The 23,972-nt window shown below is 53.4% G+C and overlaps 9 protein-coding genes and 1 pseudogene across 9 annotated transcripts, besides 2 other annotated features; all 10 read right to left on the reverse strand.

The window, feature by feature from the left end:
• Positions 1 to 581: 581 nt before the first annotated feature.
• Positions 582 to 1,125: a repeat region.
• Positions 1,126 to 2,978: 1,853 nt separating this feature from the next.
• On the reverse strand, positions 2,979 to 3,977 carry LPMP_283100 (hypothetical protein; the record flags this gene model as incomplete). Its single annotated transcript, XM_010702347.1, has 1 exon — positions 2,979 to 3,977. One exon carries the CDS (start codon positions 3,975 to 3,977, stop codon positions 2,979 to 2,981), a length of 999 nt encoding a protein of 332 aa, XP_010700649.1.
• Positions 3,978 to 5,636: 1,659 nt separating this feature from the next.
• On the reverse strand, positions 5,637 to 6,605 carry LPMP_283110 (U5 snRNP-specific 40 kDa protein, putative; the record flags this gene model as incomplete). Its single annotated transcript, XM_010702348.1, has 1 exon — positions 5,637 to 6,605. One exon carries the CDS (start codon positions 6,603 to 6,605, stop codon positions 5,637 to 5,639), a length of 969 nt encoding a protein of 322 aa, XP_010700650.1.
• A 1,801-nt stretch (positions 6,606 to 8,406) lies between these two features.
• Positions 8,407 to 10,900, reverse strand: LPMP_283120 (annotated as a pseudogene).
• Positions 10,901 to 12,501: 1,601 nt separating this feature from the next.
• LPMP_283130 (hypothetical protein) lies at positions 12,502 to 12,867 on the reverse strand (the record flags this gene model as incomplete). Its single annotated transcript, XM_010702349.1, has 1 exon — positions 12,502 to 12,867. The coding sequence occupies one exon, from the start codon at positions 12,865 to 12,867 to the stop codon at positions 12,502 to 12,504; it is 366 nt and encodes a 121-aa protein (XP_010700651.1).
• Positions 12,868 to 13,730: 863 nt separating this feature from the next.
• LPMP_283140 (hypothetical protein) lies at positions 13,731 to 14,240 on the reverse strand (the record flags this gene model as incomplete). Its single annotated transcript, XM_010702350.1, has 1 exon — positions 13,731 to 14,240. The coding sequence occupies one exon, from the start codon at positions 14,238 to 14,240 to the stop codon at positions 13,731 to 13,733; it is 510 nt and encodes a 169-aa protein (XP_010700652.1).
• Positions 14,241 to 15,027: 787 nt separating this feature from the next.
• Positions 15,028 to 15,735, reverse strand: LPMP_283150 (hypothetical protein; the record flags this gene model as incomplete). The annotated part of the gene is made up of 1 exon (XM_010702351.1): positions 15,028 to 15,735. One exon carries the CDS (start codon positions 15,733 to 15,735, stop codon positions 15,028 to 15,030), a length of 708 nt encoding a protein of 235 aa, XP_010700653.1.
• A 744-nt stretch (positions 15,736 to 16,479) lies between these two features.
• On the reverse strand, positions 16,480 to 17,622 carry LPMP_283160 (protein kinase, putative; the record flags this gene model as incomplete). The annotated part of the gene is made up of 1 exon (XM_010702352.1): positions 16,480 to 17,622. The coding sequence occupies one exon, from the start codon at positions 17,620 to 17,622 to the stop codon at positions 16,480 to 16,482; it is 1,143 nt and encodes a 380-aa protein (XP_010700654.1).
• A 702-nt stretch (positions 17,623 to 18,324) lies between these two features.
• Positions 18,325 to 18,771, reverse strand: LPMP_283170 (glucose 6-phosphate N-acetyltransferase, putative; the record flags this gene model as incomplete). Its single annotated transcript, XM_010702353.1, has 1 exon — positions 18,325 to 18,771. The coding sequence occupies one exon, from the start codon at positions 18,769 to 18,771 to the stop codon at positions 18,325 to 18,327; it is 447 nt and encodes a 148-aa protein (XP_010700655.1).
• Positions 18,772 to 19,669: 898 nt separating this feature from the next.
• On the reverse strand, positions 19,670 to 20,947 carry LPMP_283180 (hypothetical protein; the record flags this gene model as incomplete). The annotated part of the gene is made up of 1 exon (XM_010702354.1): positions 19,670 to 20,947. One exon carries the CDS (start codon positions 20,945 to 20,947, stop codon positions 19,670 to 19,672), a length of 1,278 nt encoding a protein of 425 aa, XP_010700656.1.
• A 223-nt stretch (positions 20,948 to 21,170) lies between these two features.
• Positions 21,171 to 21,693: a repeat region.
• Positions 21,694 to 21,960: 267 nt separating this feature from the next.
• On the reverse strand, positions 21,961 to 23,427 carry LPMP_283190 (hypothetical protein; the record flags this gene model as incomplete). The annotated part of the gene is made up of 1 exon (XM_010702355.1): positions 21,961 to 23,427. The coding sequence occupies one exon, from the start codon at positions 23,425 to 23,427 to the stop codon at positions 21,961 to 21,963; it is 1,467 nt and encodes a 488-aa protein (XP_010700657.1).
• Between the last annotated feature and the right edge of the window lie 545 nt (positions 23,428 to 23,972).

A 23,972-nucleotide genomic window follows, 5' to 3' on the forward strand; every position in this document is an offset into this window, starting at 1 on the left:
ACACACACACACACACACACACACACACACACACACACACACACACACACACACACACACACACACACACACACACACACACACACACACACACACACACACACACACACACACACACACACACACACACACACACACACACACACACACACACACACACACACACACACACACACACACACACACACACACACACACACACACACACACACACACACACACACACACACACACACACACACACACACACACACACACACACACACACACACACACACACACACACACACACACACACACACACACACACACACACACACACACACACACACACACACACACACACACACACACACACACACACACACACACACGCACACACACACACACCTACATTCGCTGAGAACGACATGAATGGGGCCACTCCTCGAGCAAAATACAAAAAGCTGCATCAGCACGGTACCGTGCACCGGAAGGCAAATGCACTGCTTGCCTGCACCCTTTAGAAATTTTGCTGCATTCGGCACTGTTTCTTGTTCATCCTGACAGCTGTGCTGCTGCTCCAGAGGAAATACAGCCCCTTTTCAGCGAGTCCCTTCCCTGCCATACAACAAACGAGTCAGACTCCACTCGAATCGGTCTCTCAGAGGCCCACCGCGTGGTTCAAAGCAGTCGTAGACACGGACTGCAGCAATGCACCGGCTCTATCACCTGAGCAAGGCCCTGACCTCAAACTCTGCCCACCCACCCCTCCCGCCCCCGCAGGTCACACTACAGTCACGCCCATCATGCCGGACACCGCGTGGTGCATCGCCCCTCGGGGTCGCCCAGGCTCCCCCCGCACCAGTGGAAAGTGAGGGCCGGGTGCGACATGTTCGGGCCACACTGGCACTCTGCCGGTAATATGGGCGGACACAAACGTGCCTACTGTCGCAGGCTGCTCCGACGCAACGTCATCCGGGACCTGACCGCCGACATCAAGCAGCGATACACCGCACAAACCTCCCCCTGTCGTAGGCGCCTGGCTCGGCCACCCCCAGAAGTGGTTCGGCATTGGCAGGGATAGGAGGGTGGTGGGGCTGCTTGGGTTCCTTACAGAGTGGTCACCGCACCCTGATGCCACGCCGAGGGGCTCTCTGTCATCAGGGGAGCAAAGGCACTGGAGAACACGAATGAAAAAGAGACACCCCCCCTTACACACACACGTACACGCTCGGAGTATGTGATGGAAAGCGGCAAGAGCAGAAAGTGGCCATCAAGATAGACACACACTCGATTATATGCACACCCAGCGCAGATCATTAACATGAAACTGCAGTGCTTTGAAATGCCTTATTTTGCTGCACAGAGGTGCAGGGCGGATGAAACAGCGTATGCTAGCGCCTTTGGGGCATTGGAGAGTCGCTTCGAAGATGGCTTCACGGCTGCGTCAGTTGTATTTCGCAACGCACTTCTGACCATTGAATGTCACGCTTGCCTCTTTCCTTCCCCCCTCTTCATGCATCTCGTCATTAGTTCGGTGGTCTATAGAGACAGCGCGCACGTCACATGGCAGAAAGGGTGCCGCATTGGCAACACATTGAAGCGGCACGGAAGACACTCGTTGTCTCCTTTGCAGGCTGCTGATGTGGTGGGTCTTTCACCTGAGCTGCTGAGCATACGCATCGCTGAGAGCCTGTCAGCCGTACTTGCTCACGGCACATCGCCTTGTGTCAAGCAGACGCGGGCAGCCTGTACAATTACTTTACGATACCCACTCGCCGACCGACTCATGTACACGCTAACGCGAACGCCGGGGGAGTAAAGAGAAGAGTGAAAAGAGGAGAGGTGAGACGGCGAAAAAATAAGCGATAGTCGACAAAGAAAAGCCGGAGCACGCAAAAGGAAAGGAAAAGCCCCGTCAAGGTCTGCGCCGGATCATCACCCCCTCCACACGCACATATAGATTCATACCAACACGCATACGTACACACGCGCCCAAGCACTCCAGCGTGAGGAAAAAGAGAAAAAACAGGGGGTAAACTCAAGACGTGCAGCAACGATTCAGGGTTGTTAACATTGAAGGAGCGCACGTGTGCGTCTACATGTCGTAGGCGCTTCACGCCCCCGCCTCTCTTCGCGCACTCTGGCCTGACTTCACACCCCATCACGCACATGCCTTGTTTCTATCTCAACAAGCAAGGAAATGCGGTACTAACTCTTGTTTGGAGAGTGAAGAAGAGGTGAGGCGTAACCCCAACCAACCCCCAAAACCACGCATGTTCATGATACATCACCATTGAGAAAGGAGAAAACCCCCAAGAGGGGTCGTTCAGCTTATACCGAGCGCTAATAGCAATAACGCGGATTAGAAGACAACAAAAGGAAACTGAAGTAGCGGTCTTTACTGGTGCAGTGAGACCTCGTCCCTTGCATTCCATCCGCCGCGCTGTCTCACCCATCACCTGCATCAACGCCCCGCGTGCCTGCCGTCAGACACAAACGCACGCATGTGTGCGCGCCTAGAAACCGCTCCGGAGCGTAAGAGAGGAAGGCAAAAGAGACAGCAGAGGAAAGAAAGAGTTGGCGAGAGGCCTCACGCACCCCAAGACAAGGCAACACAATAATATAAAGCGTGAACTGAATAAAGCAAAGGAAAAAGCACAAGGAAAGAGCAGGTGGGGGAGGGGGGCCACAGGAGTACAGAAGGAGAGTGTCAAGCTGGGAAGTCATGCAATACTCGGAGCAACTGTAGGTATGTGACCGTATATATATATATATATATATATATGCATGTATCGAGGCCCTTATTCCGTTAGTGTCGTCTTCGATGTCCTCCGTACTTCTGCAAGCGCGTGGATGGGAGGTGTTTCAGCGCTGTGCGCAGAGATTTCAATGTGCCCAAGGAAAAAAAGAGCACGCCGCACACATCCGCACACCGATATACTCACATATGGGCACACATATATTAGTACGCGCACAAGCACTTACGCGCCATATCAGGTCTCTATGACAGAGGAGGCGTGAGAGGAGTTATACGGGTTGTGGCGCCACACCAGTCCTGAGGGAGTGGAGCTGAAGGATCTTGACATCAACGGGGATCGGCCCATCAACAGAGCGCCGCTGTCTGGCATCGCGCTCGGCGCTGTCACCGCGAGCGCAAGGGGGTCGAAGCGGATTGATGGGGTGACGCCAAGGTTGGCGCTCACGCTCATTGGCACCATCACTGTTGACGCCGGCTGCGAGCGCAGCTGCAGCGGCGAGGAGGTGGGGCGATTGGATGCCATGTCTGGGACCGTCATGAACTCGTCTTGACAGGTTTCGGAGTGCTTTCCTACAGCCAACACCGGCGCAGCGAGGTGTTCCTCCGCCTTGACCGCTTCCCTTCGCTGATTAATTTGGGCCACAACGTGGCGGCACAAGTGCACAAAATTGCATTCTCCCTCGAAGCGGCAACAGGGCGACCCATCAGCACCGCTGTGAGACCGGCAGAGCGCCGCTGTTGACACAACTACATCAACCGGTGCCGGCATGCCAACGGCGCTCACCTGAGCGGCAATGAGAGTGCGCAGTCCGTTGGTCACCAGGGCCTGTCGCAGTCGCGCCAACCCTACCGTCTCGCCGTCGTCATTCCGCACGACCAGCCGCAGGGTGGGGTCGATGCCTGACATGTCGCTCGGGGAGCCGTGAAGGGCACAACACGTCGGCACCGCGAGCGCTTTGGCCCGCAATTCGAGCACTAGATCTATATTGGCGTGCGCTTGGAAACAGTTCGTGCCCTGCCGACACCGACCCTCCAGGAATACCCGGCAGAGCGAAGGCACGCCCTTGCGGTGCATCGCGCGTGTGTCGAGCATGGACTCTAAAGGGATAAACAGGCGCTTACTGAGGGGGTCGATCACGGCAAACGTGCCTGGTGGAATTCCATCAGTGCTCAGTACGTTCTGCACTGAGCGGCCCTCCGGCGGCCCTTTCCGCCGGTTGCGGTTGCGATGCATCACCCTTTTCCTTCACGTGGTGCCGCGAAAGAAAGGAGAGGCCAAGCACACACACACACACACACACACGAGAAACAAAGATGCATACGCAGACGCACGGACAGGTGCAACAACAGCAGCGCGTGTATGAGTGACGGAGCTTAGATGTGTGTGTGTAGTGGTGGTGGTGGAGAGGGAGGCTGAAAGTGCTTCGCACCGATCACTTCGAGAGCTTCTTTTCGTCGTTGTTTCTTTGTTTATGTTAAACGGGGATCTTCAGTTAAGGTACGTGTGGGAGACGTAGCAGGGTTCAGTGGGCTAGTGCGCCGACCAAGGGATGAAGCAATTTCAAACTGAGTGGTGAGGTGGGAGAAGGGAGAAAACGAGCATGATAGAGAGACTAAGAAAAACACCACAAGACAACCGAGTAAAGACACGTGAAGAGGCAACAGCAAAAGGTAACCCGTTTGGGAGAGCGGGGAGATTGAACAGAAGCCCACACGCACCAATGCGGACACACTCGACACTTGCTTCCGCTGTATTAACACTCCACCAATATGAATCACCCACCAGTGAGCATACAAAAGAAAACGAACGGTATGAGCCCGCGGGTACGTTAGCAGGAGCAGACGATAAGACGAGGACCGTCTTGTTGCACTAGTCACGCTTTCCCTGCCGCGTCAAACAGAAAAGAGGCGAGCGATGCTCTCCACCGAGAGGCGAGGATGAAAAAGGACTTAGGTGAGCAGGCAGGGAAAACTGTGAGAGAGGGGAACGAGAGTAACGACAGTGATCAAGAGATAGACCCTAATTGATAGCACTAGCAGCAAGCACCGTATCAAGTGGTGGTGGCTCACTCTCCTCTTACGCGTTGCGTGAATTTACCCGCAAGTGCGTTGGTGCTAATGCCGGTTTGTGTGCAGGAATGGGAGTGGTAAGAAACGGAGAGAAGTAGAGTGGGGATGAAATAGCGGAATTATGTAGGACACAGTGAGAATGGCACACGAGTCAAAATTCAAGCGAAGAAAGGTAGGGAGAGGCGGCTGTAGCCGACTGTGTTCATATACATGCACGCGCGTGTGTGTGTGTGTGTGTTCGGGGAGTGGCACACGAAAGGAAGGAAGGTAGGTGAAACCAGAGTCGTGGAAGAAAAGCAAATGCGGAGAGAAAAGACGAATACGAAGAAGGCACACCGGAAGACAGAGAAGGATGCGAACATGACAGAGTGAAAGGGAGCGGAGGAAAAATCAATCGAACATCATCTGAGAAGGGGCGCGTCATGCGGAGTGGATCTACACTCAAGTGCGCCACGCCTTTGGGCGACACGAGCTAAGCATGAGCTTCAAGAGTCTACGTACACAGACACACACACACACATACACGCCGCCACGGATTCATACCAATGACGTCCGCGGCGGAAGTCGAAGAGGTGCGACATGATACTCCAGAACGGTGGGAGCGGAGTCATCATCACCTGACAAACAATTGTGCGAAACGCCGCCACACACCGCCTCAGTGCAAGAACTTCTACAAACTGTGCATTCTCCATCCTTGTCCTTTTCCCGTCTTTTCCTGAGGGTGCCTTACGTTTTGGAGTCTCCCACCACGTGAGAGACTCTCGCCACCGCGGTTACTGCCGCGTGCGTTCTCGCCATGTTATGCCTGCATAAGACGCAGTTTCTACCACTGGTACGCCGCCACCTCACCACCATCGCCTCCGCAGACTACGTACTCATCTTCCACGCAGACACTCACGTTCATCGCAGACCCAGTGCGACCTGCGTGCACCGTACGCATAGCACCTCCCACGATGTCACTCGCGAAGACGGACACGACATTGCCCTTACCGCTTGGCATTACAACAGTGTCAGAACGCGGTACCCATGCACCACGCAACAGCGCCTGGCGCTCATTCACGCCCAGCTCTGTCGCACCTAGGAGGCGATCCGATGATGACAATGCAAAGGGTTGTGTATCAATCATCTGCGCCGTCCCACTCATGGAGTACGTTACCACCCGATCCTGAGTAGGGTCTGCCACAATACTGGTGATCCCTGCAGAGCCACAAACAATGCGCTCCACCTCCCTCGACCCCGTCCGGATGTCGAACCAGTGCAGTGTCCCACACACGTCTCCGATAAATAGAGAGAAGCCGGCAGTTGTGGCGCTGGTGAGGGGAACAGCGACACGTGCACCCACCACGACCCTATCGCTTCGCTTGTCCGCTGTGACAAGGTAGCCGTCATCGCCGCCAAACACAAAGGAGTCTTGCGTCGTTACCGCCACGCAGTTGACCACCGGCCACTCACACCGACCCTTGACGGCATACCTAGAGATGGTGCGCAACCGTGCACCTTTCTCGACATCCCAGACAGTGGCACACCCGTCTCCTTGAGCAACCAGCAGCGTTGTGGCACTACTCCACGCTGCATCTACTGCTGCAGGTCCACCCGTGTTCATGGAGCAGACGTGCTCTGGCGCCGCCTTAGCAAAGCGCCACAGCAACACCACTCCGTCGACGTCGCCGGTGGCGCACACACGGCCATGCGTGGCGGCACACACGACATCTTCGGAGTGGCCGTGCAGATTCCAGTACACCACCTCCGCCCTGCCAGACGGGGCAGACGACGAAGTCACAGCTAGCGCCATTGGTGAGAAGAGCAATATTGATCGAAAGTTTAAGGAAGTCAAGGGAGGCAAAGCGAGAGGGACACAAGAATACAAGAAAGCGAAGGGTAACCGCACCGTGCACCACTATCAGACTCCCGTTCCCTTCGTTTCTATCCTCCAGAGGTCAACGAGTCATGCACCTCTAGTGTCGGGTCTTCGGCAAAAGAAAGCAAATGTGTGTGTGTCGCGCGAGTGGCGAGTGAGGTGCCCACAGTGGGGTGCAATTGACGAGAAATGTTCCGAGAGATTGCGAAATAGGGGGGGGGGAGGTCGAGAAGAGAAAACTGTCATGAGAGAATGCGAAGGGAGCTCCGACATCGCAAGGCAACACACACGGGGAAAAGAAGCAGACAGGTGCGTGGAGACAGCACATAGATACTACTGCCTTTCTGGTGAAGCGCGAAAACGCACAGCACTTCACACGCACTACGTCAAAATATTTGCTATCAGCACTGAATGAAAGTGAGCGAGAATGCCCTCACTGAGCGGTACCGAGGTCCACATAGTTTTCACCAGTCAACATACACATGCACATGCAAAGATGATACCAGAAAGAAGAGAATCGATGCGGCAGCTAAACTGAGCGACCTTGCTAAAGAAGAGAGAAGCAGAAAAGAGGGAAGGGATGTGGTGAGAGAGACAAAGCGCAAAAATAGTGGAAGTGACACACAAAGAAACACACAGGCAAAAGCGAAACTCCTCGAATGAGAACGAATACACAAACACAGTGAACAGGGAAGGCGGTGAAGGGGGAGAAGGACACGGAAGGGTGGAGATTAGGTGGTGCAATGATACTCCGCATCGTGCCGCTGTCCCGTAGCTTCATGTCCTCTTCTCTAGCGCACCTAGACTCGAAGTTATTCATGCCATCTGGCGTGGAGCACAGCCAACGCTCAAGTTCTTTTCCTCTGTAGCCCCAACCCCCTCCCTATCTCTCGCCGCCAACAGCCTCGTACCTCTTACTCTAGGGTACTTACACTAAATCGACAACCTATTGCACACACTAACATGAAAATGTTCGACAACAGAGAAGGAATAGCGGTAAGAAGCATCGATGAAAAGTGACTTCTCTATTTTCCTGCTTCTTCAAACGCTTCGTCCCCCCATCGGGCTGCTCCTTTCCTGTCCCTAGCCCCCACTCTTTTTGCACCTCACCCGTACTACAACCCCATGCCCGCCCCTTAAAACTCAAAAGCACAGCCCCATAGTCGAGTGAATAGAGTCGATTCGGGCGCGCGGAGACCTTAGCAAGGATACCCACAAAGCAAAAGGGACGATGCGCAGAGAAGCGAGTACGTCAGAGACAATAGACAAATCTTAACAAGGTCCAGACTCAATACAAGGCACCCCCCCCCACACACACACCGGCACGTACTCCTATGCTCGCCATGTAAACGGAGTAACAGCAAGAATAGGGGAAGAAAGTGAGAACGCCACAGAGACGTGTGATTGGGGTTGGTGATGAACGGGGTGAGGAAAGGAGGGGGATACCGGGATGTCAGACAGGATGGCTGACGCTCCGGCAGATGCATGCTGGAAGAAGGCGACAGAGAAAAAGAAAGAAAAGGAAAAGATGAGCGAGGTCGATTTCCGTGCACACACACACACACACACACACACACAAAACACACACAACGAGAGTGAGCTGCGCACAAACACGCAATGGGGGAGGCGGGCGCGCGCTACTTTTTGTGGCTGCGCGTGCTGTTGCCAAGTTACCGATGTCTTGGTACAACGGTCGCCACTGTGGTGCGTGAGTCGACTGACGAGGAGCGCTTCTTCATCCCGTTGGTGTCCACTGAAAAAGAGAAGTTCCACGCAGTTGGCAAGTTCCCACTCTCAAGCAGGTGGCAGAGGACACGCTCGATTTGCGAAAAGTTGCGAAGGAACTGAGACTGTGCGGTGTCTTGCCAACATAGGCAGTGGAGAGGTGCGAACGACTTCTGTGAAGGCCACCAGCGATACGTGGCGGCACGGACGTGTGACTCAGCGTGGTGCATGAGAGCCTCGCCTTGCGGAATGCACTGCCAGACGGCGCCGCCCGCCGGTCGAACACGTGCGTGTCGCTCTGAGGTTTGCCCATGCTGTGCCGAATCTGCGGCGTAGGCTTGCCCTGCAGAGCCACCTTGTGCTTCCACGTACTGTGAGATGAATGCATCTAGTTGTCCAAAACGATCACGCACCTGTCTGCCCACTTTTGCCACTGCATAAGCTGCTCCTCCATTCCATCCGCTTCAGTCGCCGACAGCATGTGCCGCCGCATGCAGTAGTCCGTCGAAAGCACATCATCCACGATGAGCAGGAGAAGCCGAGCAGCTTGATGTTTTCACCCTTTTTGAAAAATGGCATTACCAAGGCGTTGAGCTGCAGCACATGTCGTTTTCACAGTGCCTTGACGTTCACGCTCACCTTGAGCAGATCTACGGTGCTACTCGCTCGGTGCACACCGGTCGAGGAGGCCAGAAAACACGTTACCTTTAGGCGCAGGAGCATCGCCTTCGTGGAAGAAGCCGAGCCAGCACTCGCGAGGGCGCTCTTTCAGCGGGTAAATGTGACGTTTTGAGGGAGCCCACTGCGCAGCTGTTGCAGTTCTCCATCAGCACAGTTCCAATGTCCTCATGCAGCTTCGCCATGATGGCTGCAGAAAGGGAGGACTTCTCCTGTGCTGCCTTGAGGAATTTCGCTGCCTTTGCGCTGATGGCCACCTCATCGCGAGGTGAAGACTCCAGCGACAGAGGGACGTGTTCGCGCAGCTCTTTTGCCAGCCCAGCAGCTATGAGCCCCGCACCGCTGTCGTGATCTGCACGTTCAGCGCTGCAATATCGGCTGGCTAAAGAGATGGAGGCCGCAATACGCGGATGTTGTACAGTCAATTTCGGTAGACGAAGCACTTCTCTTCCTCCTGCCGTGCTTTCAGGCACTTGGCCTGGAACACGAAGTCAAAAAGCGCCCCAACAGACCACTGCAAGAAGAAGCGTCACTGCATCTCCAGCATTGTTTCTGGAGACTCACGGGCTTTGGGTCTGTCCTCCTTGCACACCCGACTTGGTACAACGCTTTCATCGAGGCTAATGGCGAAAGCGATGCTGCCCGCAGTGAACCGGGGCCCGTTGGTGAGGGGAACGTTGGCGCTGCCACCCTGAAAGACGAGGCCGTCCATTGTGTGCTTAATGGCGGCCGTGTTTACCAGGAATGGCAACTGCACGTCACCTTGAGGACCGATGGTGATCTCACTGTTGTGCTTGCGCAGGTCGAACGGCCATAGCAGCGCGCCACAGTATGTGGAAGGCAGGTTTGTGAGCATTACCCACGAGCTGCCACACGCGTGCTGCAGTCGTGCCTCGAGGTCCTCACAGCGGGCCTGCAGGCCGCTGTTATCGTGCACCAGCGCCGCCGCTGCTCCTCTTTCTACCGCTTGCACTCTCTCCTGCCGGAACTCCTTGGAGCAAAGCTCCCAGTCTAGAATGCGCGAGTCGCTTGCACGCGGCAGCTCTGTGCCCACTTCCACAAAACGGAAGGCGAGGTGCTTCCCGAGAACGATACGATAATTCGGCTCCAGCGGCGTCTCCTCCGTGATGAGCCTTTCACTCACATACGCCATGCCACACTCCGGCTTCAACCATACAGCGAACCCCTAACGGCGTACCCTACAGTGCGGGAGATAGATGCTACGGTGCAGCGTGTCATCATCCGCAGACGGTGGCATCACGCAAAAGTCCAACGGCGACGCATTTGTCCTCTCCAGCGATGTAGGTGCGATCCTCGTGAATTTAGTGCGCCAGCTTCTCGCCGACAATCAGCTGCGGATTGAGGCTGATAAAATACGGTCCCAGCTCCACGGGGCTAAAGTGGCTCTTCTCATTGATCACCAAAGACCATGTGCGGATGTCTTGAAGTCGAACACAACTGCTCACACGCTTTTCGCTGCCCACTGAGTAGCATGACAGCTTTTTCTTCAATGTGCGTGCCTCAGAAGCGAGGAGGCGGGGATTGATAGGGTCGCACATAGTCTCCTGCACGTACAGTCCAACAGACGCAACGTAGCAACCAACGATCGCAGCCGCGCTTTCCGTGAGACGTAGAAAGCTCTCTGCCGTGTATTCCACAGCGCGGCACATATCAACTGTAAGGCGCTGTTCCACAAGCATGAGAGAAGACTCTTCTGGCACAACGTTCATTGCGCATATAGCGCAGCAGTTTGTGACCTCCATTATCAGCCTCGATGATTGCATTAATGCCACTGAAGCGTTCGCATCGGTACTGGATGAAGTCATTAGCTCCTTCGTTGACAAAAGGTACTGTGAACTGCGTCTACACGTCCCTGCTCGGGTTGATAGATTCGGCAGAAAAAAAAGGAGAGCATTGCTTTGCAGAGTGCCTCCCCTACTACTCTGCCCTCAACGAAGGTGAGGAGGAGGATGCTCTCAAAGCACTGACTAATGATCTCCTTGATGAGCCCTTCCTCATCGCTGCTGCGGAAGCAACAATTATCTCCGAATGGTGCGGCGCGCTCCTCGTTGCCCACAACTGCCACGAAAAAGTCTGTCGGAGCCACTGTCTACTAATTCCTGCTCTTTTCTTTCTGCTTCCACACAGATACGCTCCTGCACTCAGGCCACCTCCATTGCGGCGTGTGTGTGTCTGTGCGCGCTTCGGTGTGCCCGCATGCAGAGGAGAGAAAGAAACACGGGAGAAAGGGAGGAGCATCCCGTCGTCGCACGACAAACACCATGGGGAAAAGCCTAACGAATGATGTTCTACAAAGCTGAGATGGGGCAGAAATCGCACACAAAAGGTGAGACGCAGAGAGAAGGACAGAGAGAGAGGTAGCCTCACTGCATAGGTCAGCACGTGCCCTGGAGTAAGCAAAACGGCTGCACTCGCCGAGTCATGTGTAATGCGGTCAACGAGAACGAAAAGGCCGCATAAGAACATCGGAGAGAAACGGAAAACGAGCGCCAAAGCAGTACGACAGAGAGAGAAGTGAGGACAGAGTGCATACAAGGAGCACAAAGCTCCGTTGGCACGGCGCAGTGCTTGAGTGTTCCCCGGCTGGTGGGAGGTGCCGGTGTGGCGGAGTGCGGGAAGAGAGGAATCCCTGCATTTATAGGACGCTTCGTACAGTTGTAGACTAAGCTCGGCGCGCCCTCACATTTGCCATTTCGCTGTTGTTTCTACTTTCAGTCTTCTTGTTTGATCATGTTCACACGCTCTCATCCAATCACCAACGAGCGGTAAGTCCTCTTGGAGGACAAGTCGAGAGGGGTACGGAGAGCGGAGTCGATTCAGTTGAAACTCCGTTGTCTCCTGTAGATCTCGTAAAGGCCCCTAGCCTACAGACCCTTATAGGGGTACAAACATGGATTCGCCCCTGATGGAGCGCACGAAAAATGTGAAATAAAGGCATGAAAAGAGAAACAACACCATCAAGAACCTCTGAGTTTCTGCTGCCAGGTTGGACACCTACACCCTCTCCGCTCTCTCTCCTGACCCTTTTCACCTCATTGCCTACCCAGGGATTCATCTGAGCATCCTGCTACTACCACTGCCGTGCCATGGGTCATGTTGACAGCACCACAGCAGCAACCGTCAAGAACGAAAAAACACCTCTGAAGAGCCTGGAAAAGGCGGTGTGGTGGTTTATAGATGGTCAGCCACCGTGAAAGAGAATTCATTGATGAGGAAAAAGGAGAGAAGGATACGTTGCTAAGATGACGGGGGAGCAAGTTGCGTCGACTTCTTCAGTGCAGAGTGTGGACGTGGCTAGCACTCCTCTGCTGGAGGCCGCTGATGAATCCACGCAGCGCGCGTGCTACACTCTGCTTGGGTGGCGGGAAAGTCGAATGGTAACAACAAAAAAGATAAAGGGTACACCTTAGTCCTCGAGAGCTTCCAAAGCCGCTACGTCAAACAACTCATCATCTATGTAGTCCACAAAGTTCTTCTGAAGGAAGTTCTTGAGCGCATCACCACTGAGGTAGCGGCCCTCAGCGAGGACTGCTTCCTCACGCTCTCGTGAGCTCTCAATGTGAAACGACTCATCGCTGTACACCGATGTAGAAGCCGCGCTCTCTGGTAGGAGCGTATCTGGCAAGTACTTCTTTGCTTCTTGCCTTTTTGATGTTCGCACATTAGTCGCGGCCGGCAGCGATTCTGCAAGCGGAGCAGGCGAGGTGCTCTCTCGGCTGCTGGGTGCCGGCGAGGGGGTTTCGACGCGCCCGTGCTTCACTCCTCGGTTCATCCACGCAGACGGCTGATAGAAAGGGTGTGTAGGTGTGCGTTTCAGTGTATATAATTCTATGTGTGCGTGCGTGCTGATCCGCGCACTCTTGTTCTCTGTGAAAATCTGTGCGGTGAGGGCAGAGCGAACGCGTCTCCAACTTACTCGCACGCACCGTCACACTTGTAGCTAGGCAGGTTGCAGGTCACAGAACAAGATTCGTACCACAACGCATTGAAGTTTGTCGAAAAGTGCAGGAGATTTATCAGAAGAGTAGCGCATAGGCCGAACAAAAGAAGTCTGTAAGAAAAGGTGCACTGTTCATTTTCTGTGTCTGTGCGTGCATGGTAGTACCCGCACCCTGCCGCACTGTGACACAATGCGCGACACCCATGCAGCGTACGGAGCGAACTTCGAACACGCAGTTCCCCAAAACAGCGATGCGGCGCCTCTAGAGCCTGCACGCGTGGCGCCAGGAGGCCTAAGAGAGATCAAAGGAGTTCAGACCACGTCACGCCGGTAGCTCGCACAAGTTCAGCAGCCTCCCGCCTGCATGCAGTTCCATAGTGTTTTGTGGTTGAGGCCTTCATTTCGAATGCAAAACCCAGAAGGCATGAGAGAGTGAGCAACGCAACTTCACCTTCCTGACTCGCTCTCAAGTTACCGTGTTTCTTATCTCTGTTCCTCCTCTTCAGACGTGTGACCATTGCACACAGACAAAGCAACACCACTGCCATCCAAATCCAATAAAAAGAAAACTCAGCAAACACAAGAAATGGCAAGAAAGAGGATGGCGCCCCGCAGATACTTGTCAGCCCCTCACAGAGGCAGAAGAGGGAGAAAGGAAAGGAGGGGGGGCGACGAACCTGATTCATCGCCGTACGTCAATCGTGATGATAACCTGTGAAGACTGTCTTGTCTTTTGTGAAGGTGCGTTCGGCACGCGTGGTGTTAGCGGGATTGGTTGCAAATCTGTACGGCTTCCAGCGCGCTGTCATAGTTACCTGAGGACCCATTAGCCCGACATTACACAGCAGGCGCTTCACAGGGCGATGGTGGTAGTTACACAGCTGCAGTTTGTCGTCCATAAGGTAACGAGTAAGAATGTACACGCCATCCTTTTCGACACGATCAAACGGAGCAAAGCGAGTATCCCACGGCTCCACCCGCTTTGTAGAACTAAAGTCTACGTATGCACGGAGACTGTCAGCCAAAACGCGGTGGCGGTCGAGAAGGTACTCGTCTCGCCACTTCTGTGCCTTCTCATGAAATCCGGGTCCAACTTTCGGACGCTTCTTCGGCTTCGCCCAAAAGCGCTTCTGACAGATTAAACTACCACAAAATGGGGCCGTGCGACCGCGCAGATCGGCGTTGCTAACAAAACTGCGGCTCATGGCCCCTTGGTAGCGTCGTTACACGACGTAACCCCCTTTAGGAGACAAAGAGATAAGAGACACACAAGACACCAGCAGCAAGGAAAAGAAGGTAAGCCAACAAAGCGTGCAAATCCTGCTGCTGCTCCGAAACGACGACAGCAACAACAAAAAGCTGCAGTGAAACGCCACGGTGTGGCTGCCCTCCGTGGCCCGTGACATTAAGTTGTGTATACGTATTTGTGTTGATGTAAGTAGAGCCGCGAGTCGCCGCCGAAAAATGCCAACATGTCCCACAGAGGCGTGTGAAGAGGACAAAACAATTCAAATGCCAAAAAAGAGGGACAGCAGCAGTGGGTGCCGAGGGCATGAAGACCTCACGGGAGGAGGGTAGGCAAAGGCGCTACAGGCGCCACAAACGGGCACACACGCACATACATGCACAAAGGTAAAGAAACAGCGCAGTGGTAAAGCATTCATTCCCTATGGAGAGCTTATTCTCCCAGGTAGGGAATCTAGCACCTTCAATTGATGCTGCCAATGTATACTGGCGTGAGCGAAAAGAGGAGGAGCCTGCCCCACGCGCCGAGATGCCTAAGGAGAGAAGCGTCTGTTTTACTCGTCAAAGTGTCATTGAGCCGTGTGACACTAACCCACGCTAACAGATGTACTTATCATTGTTGGTCTCCCTGTGTGTATGTTTCTGTTGCGCCTCGCTTTAAATCATGTGATGATCGCCTTCGTGAGTTCAGCGTCGTTAAACTTCCTCGCGGGAAGTGGTGAAGGAGTGAAGAGATACACACACACCTCATTTCCTATCACGCAACAGCTCCTCTAGTCGCGCCATCTTCGCCTTCATCGCGGTCAGCTCTTCGTGAAGCTCCTCAGCTGACAGCGTCGCATCTCGATTCTGGAGAAGCGGCTCATCGACCACTTTGCCTACCGAAGACCGAGTCTCCACCGCAACTGGTTGGGCAGCAAGCCGTGTTTCCGCGTGCTCGCGCAGCTTCTCTTTTTCGCGTAGCTCTTCAAAGTATTGGCTTCCTCCTTGCTTTTGCAGCTTTTCTTGTGCTCTCTTGAGGCGCAGTGCTTCAGCCTGTTCAGCATCCAGTTTGCGCCAGTACATCTCTCGCACCGCCTCCTTCACAAGCTCAGCCGCGACTTCCTCCTTAACCTCTTCATCCGTCAGTGCCAGGGCTGTCCTCATGGGATCCTGTGGGAGAGGAATGCGCGCAAAGAGATCGTCAACTTTAGCGTCCAAGCTCTTCGCGAACTGTTCGTCTGCCTCAGGGCTTTCCATGTGAGAGAGCTCTGCTCGGTGCACGTAGTTTTGCAGTGTCTCCCCTATCCCTTTCGTGCGCAGCTCAGTCTCACTTTTTAAATCCTCCTGAAGCGTCTTCAGAAGACCGCCGGACGTGGTGGGTGTGCCGAGAATGCTGCTTGTGTCCCATCCAGAGAGCCAGCGGTGGTATCCTCCACGGAGCGATGGGATCGATAGACGAGCTCCATAGCGCATCCCTCACCGTGCCGCGTCTTTTTTTTTTTACTTCGCTTTTACTCTTTACTCAGTGGCGCAAGGATAAGTGCAACATACACACGGACATATACAAATATCCAAGCAGACAGGAGCCGACTGTACGCAAAAATAAGACCTGTTCCACCGTTACTATGATTATTGCCAAGTACATGAAAAAGAGCAAAAATAAGCGAAAAAATCTAATCGAGGAAGAGTGCAAGAGTAGTGAGAGGTCACATCAGCATGCGTGTATCGATGCCACTGATGTCGAAGCTGCGGCAGGGCACGGACGGGATGTGCTTAGACTCTTCACAGAGAACTTAGCTGTACTCATGATAGCATTTCAGGGAAAACGCATGTACAGCAGCAGACTCTCGCACTTTCGTATGGCAACATGCACAAAGTGCGTTAATCGTCCCATGCATTTGAACCCATTTTTTGATGGGTAATCCCTATTTCTTCCAGCATCCAAACAACAATTACTGCCACATATTCATCGGATGTGGTTGTGTAGGCGAGAGAGATGGGTAACGTAGCGGAGAACAAAGCAGATGATTTAGAAAAACACGAAAAAAAGCAACAACCATGCCAGAAGCTGCGTTGAATAAGTTGGCCGTGCAATTTGTGCGCCTTTTCCCGGTGATGGGATCAGCGACAGTCTGCATCAACGAGGGCATACCGAAAGGGTCTGCGGTCCTTACACTACCGTTCTCTTCTCCACCCAGTGGGTCAAGAAACAGCATGTCACGCATGCTTCGTCGAAAGATCCAGTACCCTCGATAGGCTACCGACGCTAACGGTGCACTCATCGGAAGCATAAGAGTCGAGAAGAGACTCAGCATTACCCGCATCACTGATAAACCCTGCAAACGGGTGCAACACCTCCAGCCACACTCCTTGGAGCAAATTATTCCTTAAAGAAAGGTAGACTTGGTCGCCAAATTCGAGGGTGCGTAGAATTTGGGCACGTTCACTCGGTGCCGCATAGACCTTGAGCAGTGATACCCGCAGTCGCACGAACAGGCACGCAGATGCTTGTGATGGCGCGCGTATCCAGAGATGCCGCGCCAACGTCTGTTGAAACACACCGCAACGCAGTAGAGCCTGCGTGCTAGGCCGCCGCTTCCAATTTCTGCTCAGCATCGCCATCACACAGTCCCCAAGCTCTCTGCTGTACCCACTCAGGGCGCTAGGGTGAGGAGGGGAAAGGCTCAGGACACGCCTTGTATGAGCTTCTAGACTAGTGGCCCGAAACGGCAAATTGTCTACCATCAAGCGATACACAACGAGACCCATGCTCCAAACGTCTGCCTTTGATGTGTAGGCGTAGCCCGCAATAATCTCTGGCGCCATGTAAAGGGGGGTACCGACACGCGAAACGACTCGCGCGCCACAGTACGAGAGGCGCTTCGCTGAGCCGAAATCACCGATCTTTGCTACAGGCCACCTACCTCCACCTGCCTTCGCCGATAGGAGAAAAATGTTCTCCGGTTTAATGTCACGGTGCACTCTGTTTTTCTTGTGTATGTGATCAAGCCCAAGAAGAAGCTGAGCCACAATACTAAGCACCTCTTCCTCCGGCAAGGGGTAGACTTTTTTCAGGTAGTCGCCAAGATCCCCAGCGTCGCAGTAGTCCATGAGAATACAGACACGACGTTCGTGGTCGATCCATGCATCGTGAGGTGTTACGACATTGAGACTGCACAGTCCCATCATTCCGAGATATTCCTCGAGAAAGCCCGATCGCTTCACCAGAAACCTTGAGCGCTTCACAACAAAGCAGAAGCTGCTTGCATCCCGAACAAGGTACGTATCCCCAAAAGCGCCGCATCCCAGGGAGCCGACAAGGTGCAGGCCACGACGGGCAAAGTCAGCTGCAATCTCCATCGCTGCTGGCATCAAGCACAATCCGAAACGTACATGTGTCGGAAGTATGAATGTTTGAGGTAGTCTCCGTTGCGGTGAAGGATGTCTCGGTGCGTGCATGGTACCAAGTCGGTAGATAAGGGAGAGGAGGCGAGGATTGCAATGAGGGAGAGAATTTGCCCTGGTCCGTGTTAGAGGAGCACGCACAGAACCATTGTTGAAGTACTCTCCGTTGGCGCCCTACCAGAGCAGCGCTGAAGCAACCTGACACCCCGAACAACTCACTCGCCACACCGCAGCTCAGGAGCCTAGGAAAAATAAAATATGGAAAGACGAGGTGTCCCATGCACATCCCATCAATATCCCGGTTGACCTTTGGCAGCGCACACCACCAGCGGAACGGCACAGACCACCACGCGCGCTAACAATCCAACTCACCCACGGACGTCGGCACTCTTTCCCTCCTCACACTGTGTGTAGAGCGGCTGTTGATTTGACCTTATCGCTGCGGGATGCAACCTGAAGACAGTACACAGAAAAAAAGCAGATTTTTTGTCTTTGTCCGTCACCCATCTCCACCGCCATGGACGCCGTCGCATCACACGCACCGATGCAGGCACACATGCCGATCAGCAGTGCGGATTCACGCGATGAAAGCTCCAGGTTATTAGCACAACGATTGCCTCCTCACGGTGATAGGGGCCGGGGAGACACCGACGTCAATCATTGGGAGTCGATGTTTAGACGCATCTGGTTTTCGCACTTTCTAAAGCCAGCTTTGCAGTAATAGGCGACCATGTCATCCGTGCAATCCAGGATCACTTTGTAACAATTGCTCGCTCCCGCTATCTCCACTAGGTTGCTGAGCAATTTGCGGCCAATGCCCTGACCACGACGATCAGGGTGTGTGACCACATCTTCCACGTGGCCGACGCATTTTCCACCGCGAATGAACTTCGGCTCCACAATCAGGGAGGCGGTTCCTAGAATCTGCTGCGTCGTGGAGTCAACCGCAACCCTTGTGCGCACCCCTGCAAGCACGCGTCGAGCGTGCACTTGCTCCAGCTCTTCTTGCGAAAGCACAGGGGTGGATGTTAGGTGACTAAGCAATGCTAGCACCTCTCCCAAGTCGCGTGTCTCCAGATCGCGTATCACAATAGAACCACTCATTGGCTGCACTAGTGAGGATTGCAATGAGGTCTCGTGTACAAGTACTCACAGAAGTGCATGTGTGTACGTGAGTATGTGTGCGTGTTCGGGGGAGGGGGGGGGGGTAGCGTGTGTGGGTGTATGTGTGAGCTCGCAACCTTCGCTAGCAAAAGGCAGAGGTGAAATGAAAGTCGAGCCGGGATCAAGGAGGGGTAGTGCATCCATGAGTAGATAATTTAGCGACAGTATTCAGGTGTAGATATTGTCAAAGGAAGAAACAGCAAAGTATGAGAATGATATTTCTTTTTCATCAAAGTAAAAAAAAAAAATGAGACCTCGACGTACCAACGTCGCCGCACCGCATTCCCGAACCTGCAATGAGACTTGCTAGGGAGCGCAAATCACAAACGGAAGTGGTTGCAGCTCATGCGTGAATAATAGACATACACGTAATTTCATGCAACAAAGGCTAGGACCACCTTAATGTACCAATAGACAGAGAAACAAGCTACCACCGCATGGGGTTAGCATAGCCGCTAAAACTTCGGCCAGCACCATCACACATCAGCCGTCACGGTGGGTACCAGTAGAACACCCAACTTCCCTAATAAGAGGGGACTCAAGCACTGGAATCCAACAAAGAGAAAGAAAAAGAACCGCTCATGAGCACGAAGACACATGTGCACGCAAATGTAACCCTAACACGTACTCTACGTTGAAGAAAATGTGAGCTCGAGGTACGTGCATGTGCCCGCATTGAGCTTCACACCTGTTCTGAAATTGACTCGAGGACAGGAAAAATTCCAAAGAGAGCCCCCAAAGCAGTAAAGCATCAAAAAAGCACATCATACGTGTTCATCCACAAAGCCCCTCAAAAGTGTGCTAATGAAGAACGGAACAAGACAGTGCACAAACCGTTTTACTGAAAGTTTGCAGCTACTGAAGTGAAAGACGATGCTCCAAAAGCACTGTTTGCTTTACTCCCGCCAGAAAACGCGCTCTTCGGCACACTAGAAAAACCGCTGCCTTGTGGAGCTCCACCTAGCGCGTTCGTAAATGCGCTCGTAGGTCCAAACCCTGGCGTTGACGCTGTTCCAGTGCCGGCGCTCGGGGATTCAGAACCAAATCCCCCACCAACAGCGCCGAACGAGCTGCCAGAAGACAAACCCAGCGGTGCCTTCGCAAAAGCATTAAAGCCTGGAAGACCTTTACCGAAGGCCACCGGGGCCTGCCCAAACGCGCCAGCAGCGGCCTGCGTTCCTCCGGTCGCTGATGCCTGGCCAAAGGCGCTGGTGCCTGGAGGGGCTTTACCGAAGGCCACCGGGGCCTGCCCAAACACGCCAGCGGCGGACTGCGTTCCTCCGGTCGCTGATGCCTGGCCAAAGGCCGCCGGGGCCTGCCCAAACGCTCCAGCAGCGGGCTTCGTGCCTTCGGTCGACGATGCCTGACCAAAGGCTGCCGGGGCCTGCCCAAACGCTCCAGCAGCGGGCTTCGTGCCTTCGGTCGACGATGCCTGGCCAAAGGCCGCCGGGGCCTGCCCAAACGCTCCAGCAGCGGGCTTCGTGCCTTCGGTCGACGATGCCTGACCAAAGGCGCCGGGACCTGGAGAGGCTTTACCGAAGGCTTCCGAGGTCTGCCCGATTCCACCAGTGGCAGGCTTACTCTCTGATGTAGCGGCAGGCTTGTCGGCAGTACCAGCAGTGGGGTGTTGTGTCATGCTTTCAGCAATAGAAGGTGGAGTACAAGAGCCTCTGCGCTGCGTGATGTTTGCGTCACCTGGTTCTGAATAGTACACCAGATTAGATTCCGTCACCATAGTTTCAGGAGAATACCCAATAGCAAAAATGGTGGTCGAAGAGCATTCAGCAGCAGAAGTGCGGCTTGCAGCAGGCCATCTGCTTTGAGTACAATTGCCTGTCCTTAAATACAATGAGTCGATGGAGCTGAGAAGCAAACCGACGGATTGCACCGGTAAATCTTTTCTAAAACCTTTCTCTGTTGCCAAAAGACGATGTAAGTGGATCTCACGGAACTGTTCTATGGAGTATTCCAATGCGGGAATTTTTCGGTTGCAGATGTTGTTTACACACTTTCTAAGCAGTTGAACACGACTACACAGTTCCTGCAGATCTTCCAAGTTGGTCGTAACAGCCGTCGCACTATCGCACACTGCATTCAGTCGAGTTGGTGGTGGCATTTGCGTGCCAACTTCTTTCTGCAAGAGTTACAGAACCAAGAGGAAAGGGCGATGTTGAAGAATAGTTATATCGAAGCTGGGGATGAAAATGGGGAACAGAAGTTATGTTCTAGTGAAAGTGACTACGTTTCTGCCTGCTTGTCGGACCAGCAGTTCTGCTTTGAGAGTGAAAATGTGAGGTGAAGGATAAGAAGAGGGGCAAGGTCATAAACTACAAAACTCATCTTTCTTGCGACATGCCCATTCCGCCAAAAAAACATGAGCCAGGCTCCATTCAACCATGGCTTGTCAGAGGCCCACCGCGTGCTTCGAAGCAGCGGTAGAGTCGCGTTACAGCAATGCCGACCCAGCTATGGGAGCATGGCCTCATCCTACAACTCTGCTCAACTCCCGAGCTGCAGGTCGCCTCACAGCCGCGCCCATCGAGCAGGTCGCCGCCTGGTACATCCCTCGGGTAGCTCAGAATCCTCGCCAGTGGGCAGTGAGGGTCGGGTGAGATGCTCTAGAGTCACTTCGACACTCACCCTATGAATAGTACAGACGTGTTTTCTATCGCAGGGTGCCTTAAAGCAACGCTATCCAGCACCCGACTGTCAAAGTCACTAGAGCTACATTATGCTTACTTTCCCATGCTGTGTGTACCTAACACGGTGGACAACAGAAGTGGCTCGGCACTGCTAAGAATGAACGCTGCTTGGCTTCTCCACACCGAGAGGGGTATTGAGCCCTGACACCACGTTGAGGTGTCTCCCCTCATTAGGCGTTCAGAACTGGGGGAGAGAAAAGAGGCGGGGAGACCATCACCTCTATACCATGGACAGGTGCATCGAAAAAGAGCAAATTAAGAGAACTATTCCGATCGCTGCGCTACGAGTGACAATGATAGCGCACCAGTCCACCAAGGCAAAGGCCACCACTCTGCAAAATGTCTGCACAACGTTTCTTAGCACTTCTTGTCAAACTGCAACGTAAGATAGTCGTGAGAACAACACGTGAAACGCAGTATGAAGCCCTCAAAATTTACGAAATGCCTTTGACAAATGTCGGTGAATAAGGCTCTCCGTTATCTGTGCAGCGGGCTCCTCGAAATCCGCCCGGTCCTCTGCTACGGTATACACGTGCCTCCGGGAAATCAACTGACGCACCTCAAGCAACAAATCCTTGCGAAAACACTCCAACTCGGCCTTTATCACCTCGCGGTGCTCTTTCAAGGCATCTGTAATCAGCGAATGTACTGCAACCGATGAAAAAGAGTCTGTGGCCCGCGATGGCACCAGCATATTAGAACCCAGCGTGCCGCAGGAAGCATTTGCTGATTCCCCAGCGCAGTCCCCTGCAAAAGATGGGACACTAAATGAAGCTTCTTTCTCAAACGCTGAGCACTGAGTACCCTTTGAGCCGCCACTCGGTTCCAAAGGATTTTTACTCTCAGTCAAGAATCCAACATCGTCAACGTTATCAGCCTCACTAAAAACCGTTTTCAACTGCAAGGCAGAAGTCCTCGCCGCATCTGGTGCGGGCACGCCGCCAAAGGTACTCTTGAACGGCGTTACACACGCTGGATTGCCAATGAATCCTGAGGGGCAAGCAGTGGTTTGTAAGAATGGTGGGATGTTATGGTCTGCAAGCACGCTGGCCTTTGCGTCGCTCGTAGCGGGGGTGGCACCCTCAGCGGTGGGGGGCATCTTTGGAGCGGAGGAAACGGGTTCGGCAGCAGCGCCAGAGCCAGCGATAGCGCAGGTATCGCGAAGGAACGTTGTTTTCTTTGCGCAAGGCCAGCAGTCCGACCGCACACTGGTCTTGCCGCTCAAGTGCGGGCCCTTCAGGTCCTTCACCTTGTGGCACACGGCGCAGCGCCAAAGAACATTTCCCGACAGCGGTGCGAGACCTGCACCTTCAGCGGCGGATCCTTGTCCTCTGCCAGCCTTTGTCACTGGCAGCATGCAGCTCGGTTCCTCTGCTTCTGACGGAACAACAGGAGCTTTGAATACGGTTGTGCGATGCTCACCACAAACAGAGAGTCTCTCAACGTCTGCAGCCGCTGCGACACGCCCGGCACGGCGCCCGGCGTCCTCCAGCGGTCCATCACCACTGCTCTCGTGAACAAACGTTGTTTTCTTTGCGCAAGGCCAGCAGTCCGACCGTACACTCGCCTTGCCGTTCAAGTGCGGGCCCTTCAGGTCCTTCACCTTGTGGCACACACAACACCGCCACACCCCTTCAGGTCCCACGCAGACACGTTGCGTCGCCTCTCCACCCTCCCCCTTCGGGAGCGCAGCGGAGAGAGCAGCACTGTTGATTTGATCGATCTGTTCATAAAAGGTGTCCTTTTTTGGAAAAGCTACGTTCTTACTTTTTACAGAAGAAATCTCAGTATGTATATTGTCATTGTGTGGCTGAAAAAGGTTATTGACTGGTAGATGATTTTCTGCGGGATTTCCAAGGTTATGCGATGTGCACAGCTTGGCTGGCTGCGACATCGCTGTGTCTGTAAGGTGCAGGAGGAGTGAAGAAAATATCAGAAAAGTGATACCTTAGCAAGGAAAATAAATGTCAACATAGATATATATTGAGAATTTGTGCGTTGTTTTGTTTTTCGTAGTCTGCAAGCGAGAAAAAATGTGCTACTAGTATACCGACCAAGCACTTTATCGCTCTACGACCATGTGTAGAATAAGTGGTCAGAGCCAATCAACCCTCCTAACGAATTGCTTCTACGAGGTGCTTCGAAACACACGGAAAGAGTCAAAATAGAGTAAAGTCAATCAGACGCAGTAAAAGAGATGAAGGCGAATTGTATAGATAACGACAAGAGTAGTAATAGCATGAAGCACAACACGAGACCAGTATTTTGCATTTCACTGCCATCCTCATGTTTTTATTCGCATTGCTCCTCCACTTTGCCAGAGCAGCATAACGAGAAAATCGCAAAGCTTATCTTTTTTTTTTAGAAGGCTCACATTATAATGTAACACTCGAGGCTACGTAATAATAAAAAGAAATTTAACAAGTTCAAAAAATTATA

Source organism: Leishmania panamensis (assembly GCF_000755165.1).
Source record: "Leishmania panamensis strain MHOM/PA/94/PSC-1 chromosome 28 sequence".
In the NCBI taxonomy this organism is placed as follows: domain Eukaryota; phylum Euglenozoa; class Kinetoplastea; order Trypanosomatida; family Trypanosomatidae; genus Leishmania; species Leishmania panamensis.